Here is a 25,118-nt window from a genome sequence, read left to right as displayed (position 1 = left end):
TTTTAGGACTCTTGATTAATTATTTTTAGATATGGGTATGTTGTTTTACTCCCAGGAGTAATTGAAGTTGAGTATTTCCGTACTGTATATATGAACAATAACATTTGTGGCAATTGAAAATGTCCATTTTATTATTAACCTAAAGGGAATTATAGCTGTACAATTAAGTTTAGTTTTATTTTGAAATATGTCTATAAGCTTGATTCCTGTTTCTTCAGGTACATCAACAAACCTTTACAATAATAAATAATTTTAAACAAATCTTAACATTTTATGATAATCTCTTATTCAATGCATTGCATCCCTCCATGAATCTCTTTTACCCTTTACATTAATGGACAGCCAAACTCTTGAAATCTATGTCTCCTTGTGTGAAGTCATGTGACGGATGAACCTGCTGTAAGCAAAGAAGCTCCCACCCTGATGAAGGAGAGTCAGCAGAAAACATGTGAGGGGTAAAGCATGGCATACTGGAGCTGTGCAACGGGTTTCATTTGATGGAGCTGTTTTGATTCTCACTTAGAACAGTCAGGAGTCACATTTACCTTTCTCAAACTCCACTGCAGCATTATAATATATACAAAGTAGATTCAAAACAAAAAGAGGAATGCATTACATACTTTCCTGCAAAACACACATGTATTCACTTTGATACTTTGTCTTGAGTTAGTTCAAACCTGCTGATCCAGTTGTTGATCAGCTGTGTGATTTAAAGCTGTAATAAAACAGCCTCATTAGTTAGCATACTTCCCACCTCTGGTCAATAATGATAGATCTTAATGTCAATAAGTTGTCAATATTTACTTATACATTCGGTGTATATGTTGTAAATGTATTATCTCTTCGATTTACACACAGCATCTATTGCACGTCTGTCCGTCCTGGGAGAGGGATCCCTCCTCTGTTGCTCTCCCTGAGGTTTCTCCCATGTTCCCTTAAACTGTGGGTTTTCTCTGGAAGTGTTTCCGTGTACGATGTGAGGGTCTAAGGACAGAGGGTCTAAGGATAGAGTGTCGTTTTTCTCATACTGATATTCTGAACAATCTGTGCTGTTGTATTGCTGTAAAGTGTCTCTACTGTAGGCTATTTTTATTATATGTACAGCACTTTGGCTCGACCAAAAATCGTTTATAAATGTGCTATAAAAATAAAACTTGATTTGATTTATAATATCTTGAGTATTATCATAAAATAGCACCTTTATTTATTTTAACAAACCACGTTCTCCAAGTCAAATCTAATAGAAATCTATAATCTTTTTGAAAAATAGAGATCGCACATCAGTCCTGTGTACAGATCAGTTCGATAAAGTCATGCCTAAACAGCGACATTTTACACGATAAATACGGGTTAAATACGGTACCGTGTGTAGGTTGTCATGCTAGCTTGACATGCAGTAGCAAGCAGATGTGCACCTTGTCTTCATGCTAAATGGAAAATAAAGTGTGGAGTTCCATACTGAACACACCGCCTCTGACTCCCTTTCATCGGCTCTACAATATTTAACAATTATCCAAACTTTTAAAAATAAATAGATAGCTACAGTTTGACTTACTAAGTTACTAATTAAAAACAGTATAGGTTTTGTAGTATTAACACAACATCTCCTCTTGTCCAGGTGGGGCAGTAATGCGCCGTTAAGCTGTTCGTTCAACGTCGGATACTAAAGTGAGCGAAACTCAAACAAACCAGTTGCTGTTTACTTAGCTTTTACATACGCAACAAGGATTTATATTCCTTTCTTTTGTTTGAAGAAAGTTAACGACTAGTGTGCAAAGTATAACATTGAAAACCGCCATTACTTAACGTCAATGAATAACCCAGTGAACTGTGTACAGAGAAGATAGTTGTCAGTGAGCTAGCATCAGGCTAACGTCTCCAATGAGCAGGTTTAAAACGTCGACAAGCGGCAGGTGCAGAGCTCCTGCCGGCCGAGCAAAGAGCCCCCAGGAGGAGTCAACAAGGTGCTGGCCGAGAGGAACCATGCTGTGGTGGTGGGAGCCTGGGTGGAGAGCGAGCACGACTTTATGGAGCACCCATCTGTGAGTTTGGCATTAATGTTAAAGAGCTAAGCTAGCTTGTACTGTTGCTAGGCTGTCGAAAGAGACCGTTGCTAATAGCTTGTACTGTTGCTAGGCTGTCGAAAGAGACCGTTAGTGGTGGTGATGACCGGTCCAGACCAGTTGGTTCAAAAAGTCGAAATTAATGTAAAGTAACCTCAGTAAAAGTAGCAACACTGAGAAGGGAAGAGTAAATAAGTACATTTACCGAGGAGGTAGGCTACTGTACTTTTATTCAACTTAAACCTCACATTGTATTTTGACAGTAGCCTATTAGTTATTTTGCAGATTCAGATTAATACTAATAAATCAAGGAGATTAAACTACTCCACTAAATGAGGTCCACTTTCCCATATTTGCAATATTACTAGTTATGCACAATAATCACTAGTTATAATTAGTTAGTATGTAAATATATCAAAATTATACTTAAGTATCTAGACTACTTGCAAAATGTTGTAAATCTTAAGGGTACTTTGATGTAGTGTTGACATGGGCTTTTCTTCTTGATTTATATTCTCTATTCATTAATCAATAATGTTATTTGGACTCAGAACCGTCTATATTCAATTGCTTACTTTGTGCGACCAACAGTCAAACCCGAAGATATTTACTTTGATATCATAGACAAATATGTACATTTAAAAAGGTGAAACCAGGAAATCCAAATCACTTTTAATTAAATGAAAACGCTTGATACATTTCACGTTCACATGAATTGAGAGTCCTGACTTAACCTAAGGGTGTTGTTATGACCCCCTCCACTCCACTATGGGTCTATGCCTTTGTGTTCTGCTTGCTGGCTCTTGTTTGTGTTTCAGGTGATCAACCCGATGAGCCACACCTGGGCCGTCTACATAAAAGGCCAACACCAACCCATACTGCGCTCTCACTCTTCTGTTGGACACGGCCGCATCTTTGTTTCTGCACATTTTCACACACCCATACACGCAATCATTACCGATAACTGACTTCCACATTTATTAGGTTTCTTTGAAGACCTTTGGTTTTTATGGTATTGTAAATAAATATGCTTTTTGTTACACTTAACTTGTCTAGTCTCCCATCTTTGTTGCAGCCTATGAGCCAGGCCGTAACAGTGTCCAACCTGTTTTCCCATGTCTTGATTCAGGCTCTTGCTTTGCTCACTGAAGAGATCCAGTTAGAGAAGAGGAGGGAGACTGAGGAGAGCCTTCTACGATTTCAAGAGGAAGTACGCCATCGTGTGGCGCAGCAAGCTCAAGTCAGCAAGAAGAGACCGCAGCCTCACACAGATCCCATGGTACACATATCATTATCATGACTTATAGTCAGGGCTGCCAACCCTCACACATTGAGCGTGAGAGTCACGCAATTAACACATATCTCACGCACTCACGCCACACATGCCTTTCCTCACGCTAAGTTTTCATCCAAAATAATATATATAAAATAAAGTGAAGGAACAGCAAACGAAGCGACACCCGCGGTCCCTACCATTACGAAATAAAACAATATAGATTACTTTAGGGCTAACTAGAAAATATACCAGAACCGATGCAGGGCAAATTAAAACATGACTGACCTGCTTGGAGCATCAAGCTAACTGAAGCTGGACTCAGACGTGCGACAGCAAAATACACCCCCGGGTACAAAATAAAGGAATGCATAAACAAACAAGGCGGAACCAATTTACATATGAAAAGATATATAATTTTGGTGAAGTTCACAATAACAGAAAATAAAGATGTTCAAGTATACAAATAGGCAAAATAAAAAGTCATAGAATAGCAATTTTATTTTAATAAAAACAATAAAAATGTATTTGCTATTTATTGGGGGGGACATTTTGAGTGTATCTGAATATTGGAGAGGATGTGTGCCCTCGGTAGAATTCCAAGTAGCCTATGCTGGACATTGGAACAGTCCTTCGGCGGCACTCGATGACGTAGTATGCTTGAAATAGTGGCTCTGGAGCAGCTTTACTCGACATTGAGAAACACCCGTGTCTGAGCTGCAACCACAGCTTCTGTTCGAGCTGCCGGCAGAAATCTGGGAACAAAGTAAGAACAAAAATAGTTCTTCAAACTTTTATATATTAGCATTTCCTTTCTTTCCTATGTTGTTTTTTTTCATGGTATTAAATCGTATGTGTTTTTAAACAGATACCTGGACAAGTCCTGTCCTGAACTGAATACCAAAGTTCATTTCCCTCTGAAAGACATCCTGACTCCATCTGCTGGTGAATACATGACATAGCAGCATTTCCTGTTGTTGATCAATCATCCTGTGACAGAGGGCAGAGAAAACGAAAGAGGATTTTGACATTGTTGAAAAGAGCGGAGACGCCATTACAGGGTGTGAGATCTCTGCTGGGAGACACTTTGGAGGATTTGAAACGCTCAAGAGAAAGGACATACCTTAGTGAGTTTTGCTTTAAAAAGACAACAGGACAAATGGCTGAGAAAAACCCTCTTTGAAAGTTTCCTGAGCTGCCATGTGTGTTCAGAGACTTTCAGAGATCCTGTGTCTCTGGGCTGCAGCCACAGCTTCTGTTCGAGCTGCCTGCAGACATTCTGGGAACAAAGTAAGAACAAAAACTGTCCTATTTGTAAAAGAAAATCTTCAAAAGGTCTTGCGGTGAACTTTACACTAAAGGATCTGTCTGACTCCTTTGCTGAGAGACAGAAGCTGGATCATCTGAGACAGAAAAAAGAGAGGTGGAGGTGGTGTGTAGTAAACATCAAGAAGAGCCTAGATTGTTCTGTAAGGATGAAGAGAGAGCTGTGTGTCCTGTCTGTGAGTTTTCTCTCCACCAGAGTCACAGGTGGTTCCTGTAGAACAAGCAGTCAGTGAGCTGAAGGACCTGCTGAACTCTGACTTAGAGTCTCTGCAGGACAAGAGGGACAAATACAAAGGAGTGGAGACAACATACAATGAAGTGATTCAAGTGTCCAAGAAGCAGCTGCTGTCCACAGAGAGGCAGATCAGAGCAGAGTTCATCAAGCTCCATCAGTTCCTGAAAGAGGAAGAGGAGTCCAGACTGGCAGCTCTGAGGGAGGAAGAGGAGCAGAAAGGGAAGACTATCAGCAGAGAGATGAAGAGCATTCAGGAGCACATCTCCTCTCTGTCACACAGTATCTCTGCTGTTGAAGAAGAGCTGCAGAAACACAACGGGCCCTTCCTCAGCAGTTATAAAGCCACTCAGAGCAGAGCCAGAGTCCAGAGCTCACTGTCAGACCCACAGCTGCTCCCAGGAGCGCTGATAGATGTGGCCAAACACCTGGGCAACCTGTCCTTCAGAGTCTGGGAGAAGATGAAGGACCAGGTCCACTTCAGTCCTGTCATTCTGGACCCAAACACTGCAAGCAGCTGGCTCTCTCTGTCTGTTGATCTGACCAGTGTGAGACGTGGAGACACATATCAGCAGCTTCCTGGTAATCCAGAGAGATTCACTAACGGTCCTGATGTTCTGGGCTCTGAGGGCTTCAGCTCAGGGAGACACAGCTGGGAGGTGGAGGTTGGAGATCATCCTGAATGGAATATAGGTTTGACTAAAGAGTCAGCTGACAGGAAGGGAGAGATATTTCTCTCACCAAAATATGGAATCTGGTGTTTAGTACATCGCAGTGGAAAATACACTAATGGTGCTGGTGAGACTGTCAGAGTGGAGAAGAATCTCCAGAGGATCAGAGTCCAGCTGGACTATGACAGGGGGGAGGTGTCCTTCTACGACCCTGAAGGCATGACTCACATCTACACTCACAGAGACACTTTCACTGAGGAACTCTTCCCATATTTCAGTATTGGAAAAGCTGGTGATGCTAAAACGGCTGATATCAAAATCTGTCAAACTGAGATTCCTCTGTGATGCTCAGGAGTGTTGTTCAGACTTTATTCTGACTTCACTGTCCGTCTAGATCTCTTTGAAATAATCAGGATAAGAAACAGATGATCATCAGATCATAATTTTAGCCTGTAAGATTTCTAAATGTTCTGAAAATGTGATCATGTTTTAATTACAGCTTTAAACATTATATTCAAAGTCTCAGTGTAAAAAAACAAATTGATTGTTTATTGTTATTGTTTATATTTTGTTATACTTTTTTATTGTGTGTTTATAATTTTCATTTAACTCACTGACATTTTTTTGAATCTGAAAATCATTTTTAAATACATTGAGGCATGATTGATGAATGCTCAACATTTTAAACCAAAATCTTTAAATAAATAAATAGATGTTCTGTTTTTCTTTTTAATCAATGTCCTGAAAATGTTTGTGTTTTTTTTAATTCTAATAAAAACTAGCAAATCAAAGCTGTCAATTCTCCTTTTTTTTAACATCTTGTTCAAACATCATTTTTATAGCAGTATAAGATAATATAACAATGTAAGATATTTTTAGGACTCTTGATTAATTATTTTTAGAAATGGGTATGTTGTTTTACTCCCAGGAGTAATTGAAGTTGAGTATTTCCGTACTGTATATATGAACAATAACATTTGTGGCAATTGAAAATGTCCATTTTATTATTAACCTAAAGGGAATTATAGCTGTACAATTAAGTTTAGTTTTATTCAGAAATATGTCTATAAGCTTGATTCCTGTTTCTTCAGGTACATCAACAAACCTTTACAATAATAATAATTTTAAAAAAACCTAAGTGCCCGCGCTACATTAGTGCCCGCACTCCAGCCATTTACTGTGGGCTTAGGTGAGCCAGAGCTCGTCCCTGCCTCACTCCTCTTCGCTCCCATAGTTGTAGCGGAGCTCGGCCAATTTGCTGATTTTCACTATAAAAAGCGATTGTAATCATACAGAAATCACAACACAGATCAGTGGAGACATTTTATTATTATTACTATTTCGTTTTTCTTTAGTTGTTTTTCCGTTACATTGGAGTATGACAGGTGAGGCTCTGCCTCCCCTGACTGCACGTCGCTGATCTCTATATACATCGATACAACATTACGTGTTGATAGAAATCAACACGTAATGAAATAAGACCCCACGGTTTGATGATTGATAGGTGTGTGGGTTGTCTTTCATTTTGACACACAGAACAATGGGGGCTATCCACCCTTATCCACAATGTAAAGTCATTCACACAGCCTCTTCTCTCTGTGAGGAGCAGCAGGTTCAGCTTTCAGAACAAAGTAACAGAAAACTAAAATGGCATTCATTTTTTAAATATGTCGTGTAGTAATAGATTTATTTATTGTTCTTCTCAAGAGAGTACCAGAATGTGTATTTTATGTTAGTATTTCCTGGGGGAGAATCCCCCCCAGATCCCCTTGCAGGGGTTGGGTTTTCAGCATGTCAACTCTTTCACCTGTGGGGAAATTGCAGGATTGGCTCCAGCTGGTCGTCCTTTTTATTTACTACAACACAAATGTGCCTTTTTATTTCATACAGTTCAATTTGGATTGAGACAGGGAAATAATCTAAACCTCACGCTTGGCGTTTCACTGTCAAGGGGAGCGTGTATGTAATTACATTGCAAATACTGACTTGAGCCCCACCACTGTATGGGTTAGCCCTACCATAGATTACCCAACAAAAACACTCTGGAGCCGCCACTGATTATGTTTATTGTTGTTATTTGTAGGGCTTTGTCCCAATATTTATTTTTGTTTTAAACTATGTTGAAAGATTAGTTTAATATAATTGTTTTTATTATGCTATGAAATTCTGAATGAAATTCTGAATGAAAGGCTGCGCGCGAGACTGGTTTTTCGCTGGGTTGAGTCGTGTGGGTTTTTGAGTGAGATGCGGCACAGCAGCCTGTCAGTTTACGCTTGCTAGGTTAGTTTGGCTATTATCATTTATATGTATCTGCAACAATGGATATCAGGAAGTGGTTCACACTTATACACTTGAAAGGAATATGGCAACTCAGCGCCAGATGCAGGCACACTAGAAGACATCAGTTACCAACGAGCTAGCAAGCCAGCCAGGGACAAGGGAGGCTGGCAATCAATTATATTTTGAAGAGAAATTGACTCTCAAGCCGGCTCTCACAAACTCCTGCTCTGTGCGCAAGCAGACCGCTGCACATGCTCTCTGCCTCGCTCAATCTCTCTCTCTCTCCCTTTCTCTCAATCGCTCAACCTTACTCACCTCTCCACCCTGTGTGTGCTCAAGTTTGCCTGCATGCTTGCCCAAGTTGGCACAGCGTTACAAATGTGCCACAAAACCAACCAATGGATGTAGCCTATAATAAGACCGTCAACAGCCTTATGGCAACCTAAACCCCCCCCCACTTTGACAAATCTCGAGATTTCCCGGGAAATGTGAATTTCGGGGTGGGCCCGCCCTGGTAAATCAAATGCCCGCCCAGAGACGTATGTCTGCCGCCGGGTCTGCCCCAGCCTCCGGACGAGTCAACAAGGTAAAGCCGAGAGGAACCATGCTGTGTTGGCGGTGGGAGCCTGGGTGGAGAGCGAGCACGACTTTATGGAGCACCCATCTGTGAGTTTGGCATTTAATGCCAATGAGCTAAGCTAGCTTGTACTGTTGCTAGGCTGTCGAAAGAGACCGTTGCTAAGCTAGCTTGTACTGTTGCTAGGCTGTCGAATGAGACCGTTAGTGGTGATGACCAGACCAGTTGGTGAAAAAAGTCATGATTGTTGTTGAAATAAACGTGAAGTAACCTGAGTAAAAGTAGCAACACTGTGAAGGGAAGAGTATATAAGTACATTTACTGAGGTACTGTACTTTTCATGCATCTTGAACCTCACATTCTACTTTTTACTCCACTACATTTGATTGACAGCAGGGTTGCCAACTTTGGGTACCTGGCTGGAGTGAGATTTTGATTTGATATCATGGGTTTAATTACATATGCGCACGAAATGACTGCTATCGTGTCAGCAGCGGGACCTTAGCATATATATATATATATAGGATATATATACAATATATACAAATACACAATATTGGACACAGACTATAAAGGGCACAAAGTTTCATTCACTATTGAAAGTCAAACACATGTTTGTTTCCACTGTTTTATTGTGTAGGCCTACCTGTCGCGATAAGCAATTAATTGACGTATCGTACGATAAATAAAAATGAACTCGATAAATTGCCATTTACATGAGGATGTGACTAGCAGTTTGAAAGGATGTACTTGAATTATTATTATATATTATCATTATGTCAGTGGTCTAAAATGGTCATACAACGGTGCCGACAATATTATCGTTTATCGCAATCATTTCCGGGAAAATGTATCCAACAAAATTAATTATCGTGAGAGCTATACATGAAACACACACACACAAACAAATCTACAGACTTACTCCAAACTGCCAAATATATTAATTAACACACTCTCACTCTCATATACTCTTTGACTCTATTTTGGCCTAGTAGAACAATAAGCAGCAGACTTTTACTTTTTTTATCATTTCTACTGGTTCTTAGATCTGAGCATGCGCAATACGGGTCGGCAGTTGCGAGAGAGTATTTTTGTTGGGTAATCTATGGTAGGGCTAACCCATACAGTGGTGGGGCTCATGTCAGTATTTGCAATGTAATTACATACACGCTCCCCTTGACAGTGAAACGCCACGCGTGAGGTTTAGATTATTTCCCTGTCTCAATCCAAATTGAACTGTATGAAATAAGAAGGCACATTTGTCTTGTAGTAAATAAAAAGGGCGACCTGGAGCCAATCCTGCAATTTCTCCACAGGTGAAAGAGTTGACATGCTGAAAACCCAACCCCTGCAGGGTGGTCTGGGGGGATTCTCCCCCAGGATATTTTTTTTGTTTTAGTTTTGAAATAGGCTACTAACATAAAATACACATTCTGGTACTCTCTTGAGAAGAAAAATAAATAAATCTATTACTACACGACATATTAAAAAAATTAATGCCATTTTACTTTGTTCTGAAAGCTGAACCTGCTGCTCCTCACAGAGAGAAGAGGGAAGAGGCTGTGTGAATTACTTTACATTGTGGATAAGGGTGGATAGCCCCCATTGTTCTGTGTGTCAAAATGAAAGACAGCCCACACACCTATCCAGGGACGTGCACAGACATTTGGAGGGGCTATTGCTCTAAACTGGAAAAAGGGCCTCCCCCCCAAAAAAAACATAAGACCTTTTTTTAATGTAAAATAAACCAAATGATTATTACATCAACTAAATTGAACAGTAATTCACATCTCATAACAAAATAAGCTAAGGCGACTACTTGCATTCGGTGACTTAATTTCAAAAATGAAAATCAGGGACATTTTTTGTTTTGCGGTCCATATCTCATTAAAATATCTAATGTTAGTAACTATTAACGACAAAATGGGGACAATTCTGTTCTAATGTAGTTTGACCATTGTAACTGCTGTGCAGTCCAGACATACTGATAAAATAGGGCCTCTAACCAGGGGTTAAATTGGGCCGGGGCTGTCCGGGGCTCAGCCCCGGCACATAGGACGATGCTCTGACGTCATCGCCCTCGCTCATTTGTCATTTGTTTAAGCCATAATGTCAAAACATCTCTCGTTCTTAATATAGACTTTATTTAGGGTCGATATGTGTTGACTTTAACATTTCAAATAGCAGATCTCTGTGACAGGATATCGTTTTTCTGCTTAGTGAACGTGTGTCTCTGCTCCGATCAGGAGCTGCAGCACCGTGGCTCCTTCGTGCAGAGAGTCTGCAGCGGTGTGTGTGTGTGTGTGCAGAGAGTCTGCAGTGGTACCGCCAAACCCCCGACCCGTCTTGTAACACAGAGCCCGTTTCCTACACCATCAGGGCCGGTTCTAACCAATTTGCTGCCCTAGGCGAGATTTTAGCTGGCGCCCCTCCCTGCCAGAAAATCGTTCAGTAGAACAAATAAAAGTAACCAAGGGATACACAATAGAATATATAAAAAATAAATGAAAAATCTCTACAAAAGACCAATGCACTACAAAAACAGAAACGTATTGACATAGGTCATATACATCAAAAAGGCTTCAAATGTATTCAGTATTATATGAACATGTTTTAATTGGGGTGAGGACATCACATCCTCTAGGGGGGTCCGGGGGTATGCCCCCCCGGGAAGAAATGTTTGAACATTTAAAGTAAAATGCTTCAATCTGGTGCACTTAGAGCACACATTACTAGAGACCTGATCTAGGGGGTACAACTCTAACGGCCCGTCCACACAGCGGCGTGCGTTGAAGCTTGCCGGCGGGCGTGTCTGAAATTCGACCAACAACCAATCACATGAATCTCCCGCCCCTGACATACAAGCAGCGGTTTGATTGGCTAGAGCTTGTACTGGCATATGATTCGATTGGCTGACGCTTCTGCCGTGGCTTCAAAACTTGAACATTGCTCAACTTTTGCAGCGAGCCACGCCAGCAAAGTGACGTCACCCCATTCAAAGTGAATGGTGAAATTTTCAACGCACGCTGCTGTGTGGACGGGCCGTAAAACACCCAAATGAAAAAGATTGGTTTACATTTTAATAATCAAATAAGTAAATCAACATAACCAATAACCTACCATAGTCAATAGTAAAGAAATGCAACTTATTTTATTTTTGTTGTTCATTCATATCTTATTTTACCTAGTTAACGTTTATTTATGCATTTTTGTATCTCTCAAGTTTTAAACGATATTTTGGTTTACTGTCCTATAGTATACATTGAAATGATTTCAAACCTGTTTATCCCAATAATTATAAAAGAGTGCCTTGGAAATATTTGTTTACATAAATTGCATTTATCTCTCTCGCTCGATCCCACACCCACTTTGGCTGTGAGCTGCGGACGCCTGATAAGCCAACACCCCCCCACTTTCATCACTTACAGCGCCCATCGTACAGGGCAAATGAAAAGTGTAACCGGGGTGAAAAGGGTGTTACCTTGACTTAATTATGAATGCTGTTACATCAAGGCCGAAAATTAGGATGAGCGCAAACAGTCAAAATGTTTTTTTCCCTCCCAGAGCTGCCAGCGCAGCGCCCCCCCCAGATCTGGCGCCCTAGGCGACTGCCTATGTCGCCTATATGCCAAAAAACGGCCCTGACTTAACCTAACAACTTATTTAATTTGTTTTCACAATTACTAATGCCATGTTTTTTTTTATTCTTGAAGAGAATGTCTTTTTTTCTGGCATTCATGCAGGATTAACAAAAATAAGAATAACATTGAGAACAATCTTTGAAGTAAATGGCTGTTGTTAAACGCTTCCCACATTTACTTCAATCGTACAATAGAAAGATAAAAGTACCCAAGGAATACACAATAGAATATATAAAGAATAAATGAAAAATCTCTACAAAAGACCAATATACTACAAAAACAGAAACGTATTGTCATGTTGGTAATATACATCAAAAAGGCTTCAAATGTATTCGGTATTGTATGAACATGTTTGAATTGGGGTGTGGACGTCACATCCTCTAGGGGGGACCGGGGGTATGCCCCCCCGGGAAGAAATGTTTGAACATTTAAAGTAAAATGCTTCAATCGGGTGCCTTTGAGCACACATTACTAGAGACCTGACCTAGGGGGTACAACTCTAAACACCCATATGAAAAAGATTGGTTTACATTTTAATAATCAAATAAGTATGTGAACATAACCAATAACCTACCATAGCCAATAGCAAATAAATGCAACTTATTTTATTTTTGTTGTTCATTCATATCTTATTTTACCTAGTTAACGTTTATTTATGCATATTTTTGTATCTCTCAAGTTTTAAACGATATTTTTGGTTTTCTGTCCTATAGTATACATTGAAATGATTTCAAACCTGTTTATCCCAATAATTATAAAAGAGTGCCTTGGAAATATTTGTTTACATAAATTGCATTTATCTCTCTCGCTCGATCCCACACCCACTTTGGCTGTGAGCTGCGGACGCCTGATAAGCCAACACCCCCCACTTTCATCACTTACAGCGCCCATCGTACAGGGCAAATTAAAAGTGTAACCGGGGTGAAAAGGGTGTTACCTTGACTTAATTATGAATGCTGTTACATCAGGCCGAAAATTAGGATGAGCGCAAACAGTCAAATGTTTTTTTTCCCTCCCAGAGCTGCCAGCGCAGCGCCCCCCCCAGATCTGGCGCCCTAGGCGACTGCCTATGTCGCCTATATGCCAAAAACGGCCCTGACTTAACCTAACAACTTATTTAATTTGTTTCACAATTACTAATGCCATGTTTTTTTTTATTCTTGAAGAGAATGTCTTTTTTCTGGCATTCATGCAGGATTAACAAAAATAAGAATAACATTGAGAACAATCTTTGAAGTAAATGGCTGTTGTTAAACGCTTCCCACATTTACTTCAATCGTACAATAGAAAAGATAAAAGTACCCAAGGAATACACAATAGAATATATAAAGAATAAATGAAAAATCTCTACAAAAGACCAATATACTACAAAAACAGAAACGTATTGTCATGTTGGTAATATACATCAAAAAGGCTTCAAATGTATTCGGTATTGTATGAACATGTTTGAATTGGGGTGTGGACGTCACATCCTCTAGGGGGGACCGGGGGTATGCCCCCCCGGGAAGAAATGTTTGAACATTTAAAGTAAAATGCTTCAATCGGGTGCGGCTTTGAGCACACATTACTAGAGACCTGACCTAGGGGGTACAACTCTAAACACCCATATGAAAAAGATTGGTTTACATTTTAATAATCAAATAAGTATGTGAACATAACCAATAACCTACCATAGCCAATAGCAAATAAATGCAACTTATTTTATTTTTGTTGTTCATTCATATCTTATTTTACCTAGTTAACGTTTATTTATGCATATTTTTTGTATCTCTCAAGTTTTAAAACGATATTTTTGGTTTTCTGTCCTATAGTATACATTGAAATGATTTCAAAACCTGTTTATCCCAATAATTATAAAAGAGTGCCTTGGAATATTTGTTTACATAAATTGCATTTATCTCTCTCGCTCGATCCCACACCCACTTTGGCTGTGAGCTGCGGACGCCTGATAAGCCAACCACCCCCCACTTTCATCACTTACAGCGCCCATCGTACGGGCAAATGAAAAGTGTAACCGGGGTGAAAAGGGTGTTACTTGACTTAATTATGAATGTTGTTACATCAAGGCCGAAAATTAGGATGAGCGCAAAACAGTCAAAATGTTTTTTTTCCCTCCCAGAGCTGCCAGCGCAGCACCCCCCCCCCCCATATCTGGCGCCCTAGGCGACCACCTATGTCGCCTGGCTATGCCAAGAAGCGGCCCTGTACACCATGCTAAATATGTCTGCATAAAGCTGAGTTATGATCGGTCATAATAACACAGAATTTTGGTGATGATTAAATAGTTTACAGTGAGATTACTCCCATACTTTTGGCCATACTCACGCAGCCCTACAAATGAATTGAGATTTCCACACAAATGTTCTTTAGCAAGTGTGCAGAGCAGTGTTGATTTAAAAAAGCAATTTGAAGGTTGGATATTTGTAAACCTTTTTTTGTGTATATATATTCATAATTTAAGATGTAAATGAATTCCAGTTTATTTGTAGTACTTTCTATTTTTATTGTGACATTTGGTGGCATCAATGTCTGCATTTGATACAGATAATGGAGCAGTTGCTTTAGGGCCACAGTGTAGGCCTATATCCCTTAAGGTCAAATAATGAGATCCTCGACCTCCGCCCCCCCCCTCTCGCACCTCCACACAGAGCCCCCCCCCCCACATATCAAATCCCAACTTAACCCCTGCTTCTAACTAGGCTACCTTAAATAAAGTCACTAATTAATTAAACCAGTTCAATACGCATTATTCTTATTCTTATCATTATGAGCGCAGCCAGAACGGTAAGGTATCTAATTACTTATTTAGGCTATTTAGTATTCCGTAACTTAATAACAGAGATGGTCAAACTAAAGTGGTAGAGACATGGCAGAAATTCTACAATGAAGCAGGACAGTGAAGTATTCACCCATGAGAGGGCGATCAAGAAAAGAGAGCGAGCGGCCCCGTTGACGGAGTTTACAGATGAAAAGACACACAATCACAACAAGTAGGCTATATTTAGGTGTTTTTTTGTAAATAACCAACGGTATCAAGAGGAAGTAAAGTCCCCTGGTTTGTCCCTTATACCCTAACTGCCATGAGGAGACAACTCAAAATCAAGTTTCCAAAATCCGAAACTGAGGTGGTCTTAACGCACCGGCAGATGACAGCGCTGACAAAGTGTGTTTCCCGCAGCGAGACGCTACTAATTGTGGGCTTATCATGTTGATTCGGCCACAACAGAAAAAATAAAAAAATAAATTCTCGCTCTCTCTAGAGGGGCAGGTCAGCCAAAAAGGCCAAACGGGCCGTTGCCCTGGCAACATTAGCCCGTACCTGTGCACGTCCCTGCACCTATCAATCATCAAACCGTGGGGTCTTATTTCATTACGTGTTGATTTCTATCAACACGTAATATTGTATCGATGTATATAGAGATGTAGCTACTACAGCAAATGCAAAAGTATTCTCCGTCGGGACTTCCTGGAACAACACCACGCCGTTATCTTGATTCTGATTGGCCAGAAGACATTATCAAAGATGTTCTATTGAAAAGACGATCACTACCTGACCAAAAGTTTTCAAAACCGTTTCTAGTCTTCGGTATTCTTGTTTTTGGCGTGAGAATAGTTTGGGCAGCGTGAGAGCGTGAGATTGAGAGTGAAAGCGTGTGTCACACGCCAGATGCGTGAGAGTTGGCAACCCTGTTGACAGTATAGTTATTTTGCAGATTCAGATTAATAAAAATAAGTCAAGGAGTAAATTGTGATTTATAGATTAAACTACCCAGCAGCACATATGTGTACACTAAATGAGGTCCACCTTTACCAGCTGCAATATTAGTTATGCTTGCACAATAATGCACTAGTTATAATTAGGTAGTATGTAAGTCAAAGTATACTTAAGTAGAGTACTTGCAAATGTTGTAAATCTCAAGATGAAGTACGCCATCGTGTGGCGCAGCCAGCTCAAGTCAGCAAGAAGAAAACAGCAGCCTCAGACAGATCCCATGGTACACATATCATTATCATGACTTATAGTTAAGTATTGATGTAGCAGTATTTACTCCAGAAAAATCCACCTGGGGTGATCTAAAATGAGTTATTGTTATTGATGACATTCATTTTCACATTTTTTAGTATTTTCATCACTAAATATCTTTCTTCAAATGTTTAGTGTATAAGTCTCAGAAAAGTGTGAAAATGCATATCATTAATTTGCATCACTTCCTATTATTTGTGTGGTTAAAGTGATTCTTCGCCCACAATCTTTCTTTCGAGTACCAAACAATCTGTAGCTTTGAACGAAAGCCTGAAATGTTTTTTTTGTTTTTTAAAACATCAGCTTAGAGTTTGAGTAATTGATTGTTAGGGCTGCAAATAACAATTATTTTCATTATTGATTAATGTGATTTTTTTTTCTAGAATAACTGATAAATCATTTAGTCTTTCAAATCTCATTAATGATCGAAAAATCTCAATATTGATTATTACTCTGCTGCTTGAATAGTTAAAAATCTATGTATTATGTGCAACAATTTGAGAAGTATTCCCCTTATTTAACACAAATCCAATGTCCAGCATACTTGGAATTCCACCGAGGCCGCGTCCTTGGTTTGGGGGAAATTTCGAGGCTGCACATGGGTAGACTTTGCGTCCTTAAAATCCCCGCAATGCTTTGCGCACGGACCAATTTCAAAAACCCTTGCGGAGAATGTCTGAACCGACGCAGCACACATTTAAATGTAAGTATGTAGTGGCGTAGAACATGTGTTGGTAAATAATATGTTACTTTGTTACATTTGTTATCACCAAAAATGTGTTCCGTGAAAGTAAAGCAAGTTCATAATTAGATAGACATCGTGAGGTATTTATTTTCGGTACAGTTTATGTTGAAACCATTAGAGAGAGTGGCACAACTGTTAGCCTGTTCCATTCTTCTTCGTTTTCCGAAGCCGTTGGCTTGGAACTACGCGGACTACCAAACCAGCATCCTTGAGATTGAGAAACGGCCTGAATCTGGAGGAGGAAGAGGACGAGAGAGCTGAGGAGCTGCCAGAGGGAGGAAAAGGGAAGAGCAAGGGAAAGTATCTGCAAGGTAAGACAGTTATTTACCAATCTTCACTGATTTGAGTATGCTATAGGTCGACAGGTTTTTACTGCATATGTGAAAAGTTGTTGGTTTAAAGTCTTTTGTGGCTCTAGAGGAAGTCTGACTCTTATCACTTCTGTTTCACACCGTTGAGGTTCACAAGTGGCTTCGTGAATCTGATAAACAGTTGTTGTAACTCTGCAGGTTCATCGAGGCTCTGAGAGCTCGGATGAAGGAGCGAGTGTCTCAGGAGAAGCTGGAGCCTCCTCCTCCTCTCTGCTGCTGCGCATCATCTTTCTGGGACTCCAGAATCATAACGCTTAAAATCACAAGGGAGTACAAGTAGAAATAAAACGTTGAGTTCAAAGGTACTGCAATAAAAAAGATGAACAGGGCTAAGGTGAATGCTCAGTTCTGATTGGTCATTTGGACCTTCTGCAGCAATAAGACCAAAGTCTAAGGATAGTGAGAGCTGTAAAGCTTCAATGAATATAAGCTCATCGAAACACACATTTTACTTTAATGTCATGAAGAAGCTTAATCTTAAAATAGTGTTCAATATCATGTGGTATGATCCTTAATACCAATGAAAGGGTGAAGATATGATCAAATGAATAAATGAGAGTAAAAAAGTGTCAGGAAGAAAAACAAAAACACTTGAGTTGATGGAATTGATGTAGATATTAGGATTATTATTTATACATTTACTGTGATAAATGTTGAAAAATAAATATGAATGAGTTTGCTCATGTTTTGAAGAAATATTCCCCAAAATGAATTGAACATACATTTAGCCATTTTGAATTTTATTGACAGAGAAAACACGATAAACAAATAAAAACTGAACAGCAGCTGTGGTTCCTAACAACTCACATTGAGAGAGTATCTTTACTCCAACTGGATGATATGAACACAGAGAGACAGACGTGTTGGGCAGAACATGTTTCCTGTTTGTGACAGAAAAATAAAACCATGTGAAACTGGTTTAGTGTCACTCAGCCTGTTGAAATGTTGAGTCCTCACTGGAGGACAAAGGCACGATCCTCTCCTTTTCTGTTGGCATTTTATGAGCTTTTTAATAATTGACTAAGTGGATAAAGCATAAAGGAGCAGTTTGTTTATTGAGCGTCCATAGACTAAGTCTGACTCCCTGCAGGGGCCGGAGTTTGAAACCCTGACAAAAAAAGTCTGTCTGCTGCAAGTTGCCCCCTCCTCCCCTTCTTTCATTAAATAAATGCAAAAAGCATGAAATAAATGATCTTTACATATTCCTTATTAATTATTTATCTTTTGAGTACGTCCTCCAACGGATAAACAAGTCATAAAGATGTCAGGATAAAGTATAAGTTGAGGGGGTTTGCAATGGAAAACAATGAACGTAACAAGACACCTTAAAACGTGACTGTGCTCTCTTCCCAGACTGTTTGTTTGTGTGACTCTAAACATAAATACTGTACAGTGGGGCAAACAAGTATTTAGTCAGCCAACCAATTGTGCAAGTTCTCCACTTAAAAAGATGAGAGGCCTGTAATTTTCATCCTAGGTATACCTCAACTATGAGAGACAGAATGAGAAAAAAAAAATCCAGAAAATCACATTTTCTGTAAGTCTTCACAAGGTTTTCACACACTGTTGCTGGTATTTTGGCCCATTCCTCCATGCAGATCTCCTCTAGAGCAGTGAATGTTTTGGGGCTGTCACTGGGCAACACGGACTTTCAACTCCCTCCAAAGATTTTCTATGGGGTTGAGATCTGGAGACTGCCTAGGCCACTCCAGGACCTTGAAATGCTTCTTACGAAGCCACTCCTTCGTTGCCGCCGGGCGGTGTGTTTGGGATCATTGTCATGCTGAAAGACCCAGCCACGTTTCATCTTCAATGCCCTTGCTGATGGAAGTGAGGTTGTCACTCAAAATCTCACAATACATGGCCCCATTCATTCTTTCCTTTACACGGATCAGTCGTCCTGGTCCCATTTGCAGAAAAACAGCCCCAAAGCATGATGTTTCCACCCCCATGTTTCACAGTAGTTATGGTGTTCTTTGGATGCAACTCAGCATTCTTTCTCCTCCAAACACGTCTAGTTTGAGTTTTTACCAAAAAGTTCTATTTTGGTTTCATCTGACCATATGACATTCTCCCAATCCTCTTCTGGATCATCTAAATGCTCTCTAGCAAACTTCAGACGGGGCCTGGACATGTACTGGCTTAAGCAGGGGGACACGTCTTGGCACTGCAGATTTGAGTCCCTGGCGGCGTAGTGTGTTACTGATGGTAGCCTTTGTTACTTTGATCCCAGCTCTCTGCAGGTCATTGACTAGGTCCCCCCGTGTGGTTTTTGGATGTTTGCTCACCGTTCTTGTGATCATTTTGACCCCACGGGGTGAGATTATGCGTGGAGCCCCAGATTCGAGGGAGATTATCAGTGGTTTGTATGTCTTCCATTTTCTAATAATTGCTCCCACAGTTGATTTTCTTCACACCCAGCTGCTTACCTATTGCAGATTCAGTCTTCCCAGCCTGGTGCACGTCTACAATTTGTTTCTGGTGTCCTTTGACAGCTCTTTGGTCTTGGCCATTAGTGGAGTTTGGAGTGTGACTGTTTGAGGTTGTGGACAGGTGTATTTATACTGATAACAAGTTCAAACAGGTGCCATTAATACAGTTAACGAGTGGAGGACAGAGGAGGCTCTTAAAGAAGAAGGTTTGGTTACAGGTTTGTGAGAGCCAGAAATCTTGTTTGTTTGTAGGTGACCCAAATACTATTTTACCGAGGAATTTACCAATGAATTCATTAAAAAATCCTACAATGTGATTTCCTGGATTCTTTCCCCCCATTCTGTCTCTCATAGTTGAAGTGTACCTAGGATGAAAATTAACAGGCCTCATCTTTTTAAGTGGGAGAACTTGCACAATGGTGGCTGACTAAATACTTTTTTGCCCCACTGTATACTCCAACCCTTATGAAGAATCATAATGCTTAAAATCACAAGGGAGTAGGAATTAAAACGTTGAGTTCAAATGTACTGCAATAAAAAAGATGAACAGGCCTAAGATGAATGCTCAATTCTGATTGGTCATTTGGACCAAAGTCTAAAGATAGTGAGAGCTGTAAAGCTTCAATTAATAAAAGCTCATCGAAACACACATTTGACTTTAATGTCATGAAGGTGCTTAATTCAATTCAATCTTTATTCAGACTCATGGTCCATATCACATACAAAATGACAAAATACACAACAATAAATAAGATTAAAAAGCCAAACAAAAATGAAAAACATGAAATCAGTCCAATGACAGCTCGCCACACATGCTCACTGTCTGTAGAGGCTGTTGCGCTAATGTCTCCAAATCATGGAAGAGAACCGAGTAGAACTCTTCACAGGTTTAACTAAATCGAGGATAACATGATTGTCAGTCTGCTAGGCGACACATGAATTTGTACATTACTTTTCTTAAAAGGGCTTTGACAGGTCGGTACCCCCCAAGTTAACAAACAGCTGGCTGCCACTGTGCCATCTTGGTACCCTCAGCAGCCAACGTAAAGCATCATTGTATGCAACTTTTAGTTTGTGTATCCTCTAGCCTTGTAGTTACTCCACAGGTGAGCCGTGCTACAATGGTGTACAGAAAGCTTTAAAAAGTGATACCTTGACATCTACAGAGCACTTTGTAGATGAATATGTTTGCCTGGGCATACCGTTTGCAGCGTTGTCTATGGATGTCTTTGTCATCTGTGAGACCATCAGAGATATAATGACCAAGGTACTTAATCTCACTGCACACAAGAAGAATGTTGCTACTGAGAATACAATTAGGAAAACCTTTTTATCCTCTTCGCACAATCCTGATGCTACTCTTCTTGGCGTTATACTTAATATTAAAATCAATGACACTACTGGGAACAAATCCTCAGAAGCTGCCTGTAAGCCCTGCACTGCACGGGGAAAATGATGATTAAATCATCTGTGTACACAAGGTGGTTGACAACAGTAACACCGATGACACCAGACAGTTTTACACAAGTTCAGTTTCCTACACAGATCATCCATGTACAGATTAAACAACAAAGGAGAATCAAATCCCACCTTGCTTGACCCCATTACCAACATAAACATTTTCAGACACAGTATTGCCCCCACTTCACCTGCATAGTCCGAGGTGCATACCAGAAGGCTAAGATCCTTATTATGTAGTTGAAACATGGTGGAATTTTGCTTCTATATTTTTGCTATAATGTCTTTTAAAGCAAAAATACACACATCATGCCGTGTTTTCTGTTAAAACCAAACTGGTTGTCAGCTGTGGTAATATACCTTTCCAGCCTATCCAACAGAATTCTCTCCAGCATTTGGAGCGAATGCTAGCTAAAGCAATAGGTGTCAGGTTTGGGGGAAATAGGACCCAAGTGCATTTTAAAGGACTAAAAAGGGTAAGGTGACGCAAAGCGATAGGTCTGTAATTATCAATGCCATTAATCTTCCCAGCTTTCTCCTTGATGACTGGCACAAGTAGCACAGATAACATGGAAACTGGTAAGACACCATGATTAAGGAAACCAGTAAGACCACAGAGCAACAAGAGGAGCAAGCTTAGACTGGCATATTTGAAGTGTTCGGCTGAGATGAGATCCGGGCCACAAGCTTTGTTATTTTCTAGATTCATTATAGTGTTGAAGACTTCCCTGATCTAACTGTCACCTTTTCAGTGGAGGTCAACCTTTTCAACCACAAATGCATCACTCTTTAACACAGTTGAACAACTCATGATAGTGTTGTCGCCACAGTTCTGCGATGCCTGCCTGACCCACACACTCCTTCAATGGAAGACGGTGAGGGAGTCTTACAGCTGTTTATGACTTTGACCTCTTTCCAGAAATCATAGCAACTGTTTGTTGCGCAGCTTTCTGGCAAGTGAGTCAGCCCTCACTGTTGTCCTCATTTTTTTTTAATGAATACTTATTTTTGGCCATTACTGGCCTGTTTATGTTCAATGCTTAATCTTAAAATAGTGTTAAATATGTGAAATGTACATTTCCAACAATCTTCCTTGCCTGTCAGTGTTTAAGATTGAACACCGGTCAGATGATCACAAAGAGGAAACAAATAGGGTTAAAACATGTTTGAGTCAGAACTGACAGTTCCGAAGTTCATCTTTCCGATATATCTGCTGGTAATAAAAACAGATGACTGCATTTATAACTATCAATGATTAACTAGTGAAAGAGATTAGAGGATTGAAAGCTCATTCTGACATTGTTGAAGAGAGCCTCGACACCAGTACACTGCGGGAGATCTCATCGACATTTAGAGGCAAACCGAGGGGAAGAAAAAGTTGGTGAGTGATAATTTTGAAACACCAAAGGATAGCTGCTCTTTTTCCTGAGCTGCCATGTGTGTTCAGAGACTTTCAGAGATCCTGTGTCTCTGAGCTGCAACCACAGCTTCTGTTCGAGCTGCCGGCCAGAAACTCTGGGAACAAAGTAAGAAACAAAAACAGTTCTTCAACTTTTATATATTAGCATTTCCTTTCTTTCCTATGTTGTTGTTTTTTTCATGGAATTAAATCTTATGTGTTTTTCTTCCAACAGATACCTGGACAAAGTCCTGTCCTGAACTGAATACCAAAGTTAATTTCCCTCTGAAAGACATCCTGACTCCATCTGCTGGTGAATACATGACATAGCAGCATTTCCTGCTGTTGATCAATCATCCTGTGACAGAGGTGAGAGAAAAACAAAGAGGATTTTGACATTGTTGAAAAGAGCGGGGACGCCATTACAGGGTGTGAGATCTCTGCTGGGAGACACGTTTGGAGGATCTGAAACACTCAAGAGAAAGGACATACCTTAGTGAGTTTTGCTTTTATAAGACAACAGAGACCGAGACAAATGGCTGAGAAAAAACCCTCTTTTGAAAGTTACCTGAGCTGCCATGTGTGTTCAGAGACTTTCAGAGATCCTGTGTCTCTGAGCTGCAGCCACAGCTTCTGTTCGAGCTGCCTGCAGACATTCTGGGAACAAAGTAAGAACAGAAACTGTCCCATTTGTAAAAGAAAGTCCTCAAAAGAAGAACCGTGGGCAAATTTTACACTAAAGGAGCTGGCTGACTCCTTTGCTGAGAGACCGAAAGCTGGATCATCTGAGACAGAAAAAGGAGAGAAGAAGGTGGAGGTGGTGTGTAGTAAACACCAAGAAGAGCCTACATTGTTCAGTAAGGATGAAGAGAGAGCTCTGTGTCCTGTCTGTGACTTTTCTCTCCACCAGAGTCACGAGGTGGTTCCTGTAGAACAAGCAGTCAGTGAGCTGAAGGACCTGCTGAAATCTGACTTAGAGTCTCTGCAGGACAAGAGGGACACATACAAAGGAGTGGAGACAACATACAATGAAGTGATTCAAGTGTCCAAGAAGCAGCTGCTGTCCACAGAGAGGCAGATCAGAGCAGAGTTCATCAAGCTCCATCAGTTCCTGAAAGAGGAAGAGGAGACCAGACTGGCAGCTCTGAGGGAGGAAGAGGAGCAGAAGGGGAAGACTATCAGCAGAGAGATGAAGAGCATTCAGGAGCACATCTCCTCTCTGTCACACAGTATCTCTGCTGTTGAAGAAGAGCTGCAGAAACACAACGGGCCCTTCCTCAGCAGTTATAAAGCCACTCAGAGCAGAGCCAGAGTCCAGAGCTCACTGTCAGACCCACAGCTGCTGCTCTCAGGAGCGCTGATAGATGTGGCCAAACACCTGGGCAACCTGTCCTTCAGAGTCTGGGAGAAGATGAAGGACCAGGTCCACTTCAGTCCTGTCATTCTGGACCCAAACACTGCAAGCAGCTGGCTCTCTCTGTCTGACGATCTGACCAGTGTGAGACGTGGAGACAAAGATCAGCAGCTTCCTGATAATCCAGAGAGATACACTCACTATGCTAGTGTTCTGGGCTCTGAGGGCTTCAGCTTAGGGAGACACAGCTGGGAGGTGGAGGTGGGAGATTATCCTGACTGGTATATAGGTTTGACTAAAGAGTCAGTTGACAGGAAGGGTGAGGTATTTGCCTCACCAAAATTTGGAATCTGGTGTTTAGCACATCGCAGTGGAAAATACACTACTGGTGCTGGTAAGACTCTCAGAGTGAAGAAGAATCTCCAGAGGATCAGAGTCCAGCTGGACTATGGGGAGGTGTCCTTCTACGACCCTGAAGGCATGACTCCCATCTACACTCACAGAGACACTTTCACTGAGAAACTCTTCCCATATTTCAGTATTGGAACAGCTGGTGATGCTAAAACTGCTGATATCAAAATCTGTCAAACTAAGATTCCTCTGTGATGCTCAGGAGTGTTAGTTCAGACTTTATTCTGACTTCACTGTCCGTCTAGATCTCTTTGAAATAATCAAGATAAGAAACAGATGATCATCAGATCATAATTTTAGCCTGTAAGATTTCTAAATGTTCTGAAAATGTGATCATGTTTTATTTACAGCTTTCCCAAAGTCCCAGTGTAAAAAAAACATTGTTTTTAGTTATAGTTAATATTTGGTAATAGTTGTTCATAGGCTGTGTGTCGTGTTCATGTAACTCACTGACATTTTTTTTTTTATCTTAATCTAAAAATAATTGTTGACACATGGAAGAGGAATGTTTACATTTTTTAACCAACATCTTTAAATCAATTAACAGATCTTCTGTTTTCCTTTAATAGAGAGGCGAAGTCCCGCTCATCTACTTCCGACCCATGGGACCTTATTTCGGAAAAAGTATGTATTGAAGTCAATGGGGAGAGAAAGATTATGTTTCGATCCCGTTTGAATTGTGCCATGAATTACACATATGATGTTTGTCAATCTTAAAAAATAATTTCCATGTCAAAAAAGTCACAGTTTGTCGTAAAACTGTTGAAATATAAGACTATGACAAATACGCAACTAGAAAGACTACAAATCCCAGAATCCCGGTCCCGCATGCTGGCTCTTATGAACCGACTAACTCCCCTT

The 25,118-nt window shown here is 40.4% G+C and overlaps 2 protein-coding genes across 2 annotated transcripts in view; both read left to right on the top strand.

Moving 5' to 3' along the window:
* Positions 1 to 6,362, top strand: part of LOC117548927 (tripartite motif-containing protein 35-like) — a 6,587-nt gene extending 225 nt beyond the window's left edge. Inside the window, 7 exon segments of the mRNA XM_034220459.1 lie at positions 1,908 to 2,042; positions 2,882 to 2,959; positions 3,139 to 3,342; positions 4,336 to 4,397; positions 4,484 to 4,734; positions 4,737 to 4,862; positions 4,865 to 6,362. Coding sequence (XP_034076350.1) covers positions 1,908 to 2,042; positions 2,882 to 2,959; positions 3,139 to 3,342; positions 4,336 to 4,397; positions 4,484 to 4,734; positions 4,737 to 4,862; positions 4,865 to 5,910 — 1,902 coding nt within the window. The 3' untranslated portion in view covers positions 5,911 to 6,362.
* A 15,935-nt stretch (positions 6,363 to 22,297) lies between these two features.
* LOC117548938 (nuclear factor 7, ovary-like) lies at positions 22,298 to 24,934 on the top strand. The gene is made up of 2 exons (XM_034220474.1): positions 22,298 to 22,619; positions 22,728 to 24,934. The coding sequence occupies exon 2, from the start codon at positions 23,028 to 23,030 to the stop codon at positions 24,450 to 24,452; it is 1,425 nt and encodes a 474-aa protein (XP_034076365.1). The 5' UTR covers positions 22,298 to 22,619; positions 22,728 to 23,027; the 3' UTR covers positions 24,453 to 24,934.
* The last annotated feature ends 184 nt before the right edge of the window (positions 24,935 to 25,118 follow it).

The sequence above is a fragment of the Gymnodraco acuticeps genome, unplaced genomic scaffold (assembly GCF_902827175.1).
Source record: "Gymnodraco acuticeps unplaced genomic scaffold, fGymAcu1.1, whole genome shotgun sequence".
In the NCBI taxonomy this organism is placed as follows: domain Eukaryota; kingdom Metazoa; phylum Chordata; class Actinopteri; order Perciformes; family Bathydraconidae; genus Gymnodraco; species Gymnodraco acuticeps.
The sequence above is the reverse complement of the archived record's forward strand: the minus strand, read 5'-3'. Positions and strand labels throughout refer to the sequence as shown.

What these genes read in the sequence shown, in the direction of transcription:
- LOC117548938 (XM_034220474.1), top strand. Translation starts at nt 23,028, where the DNA reads ATGGCTGAGAAAAAACCCTCTTTTGAAAGTTACCTGAGCTGCCATGTG.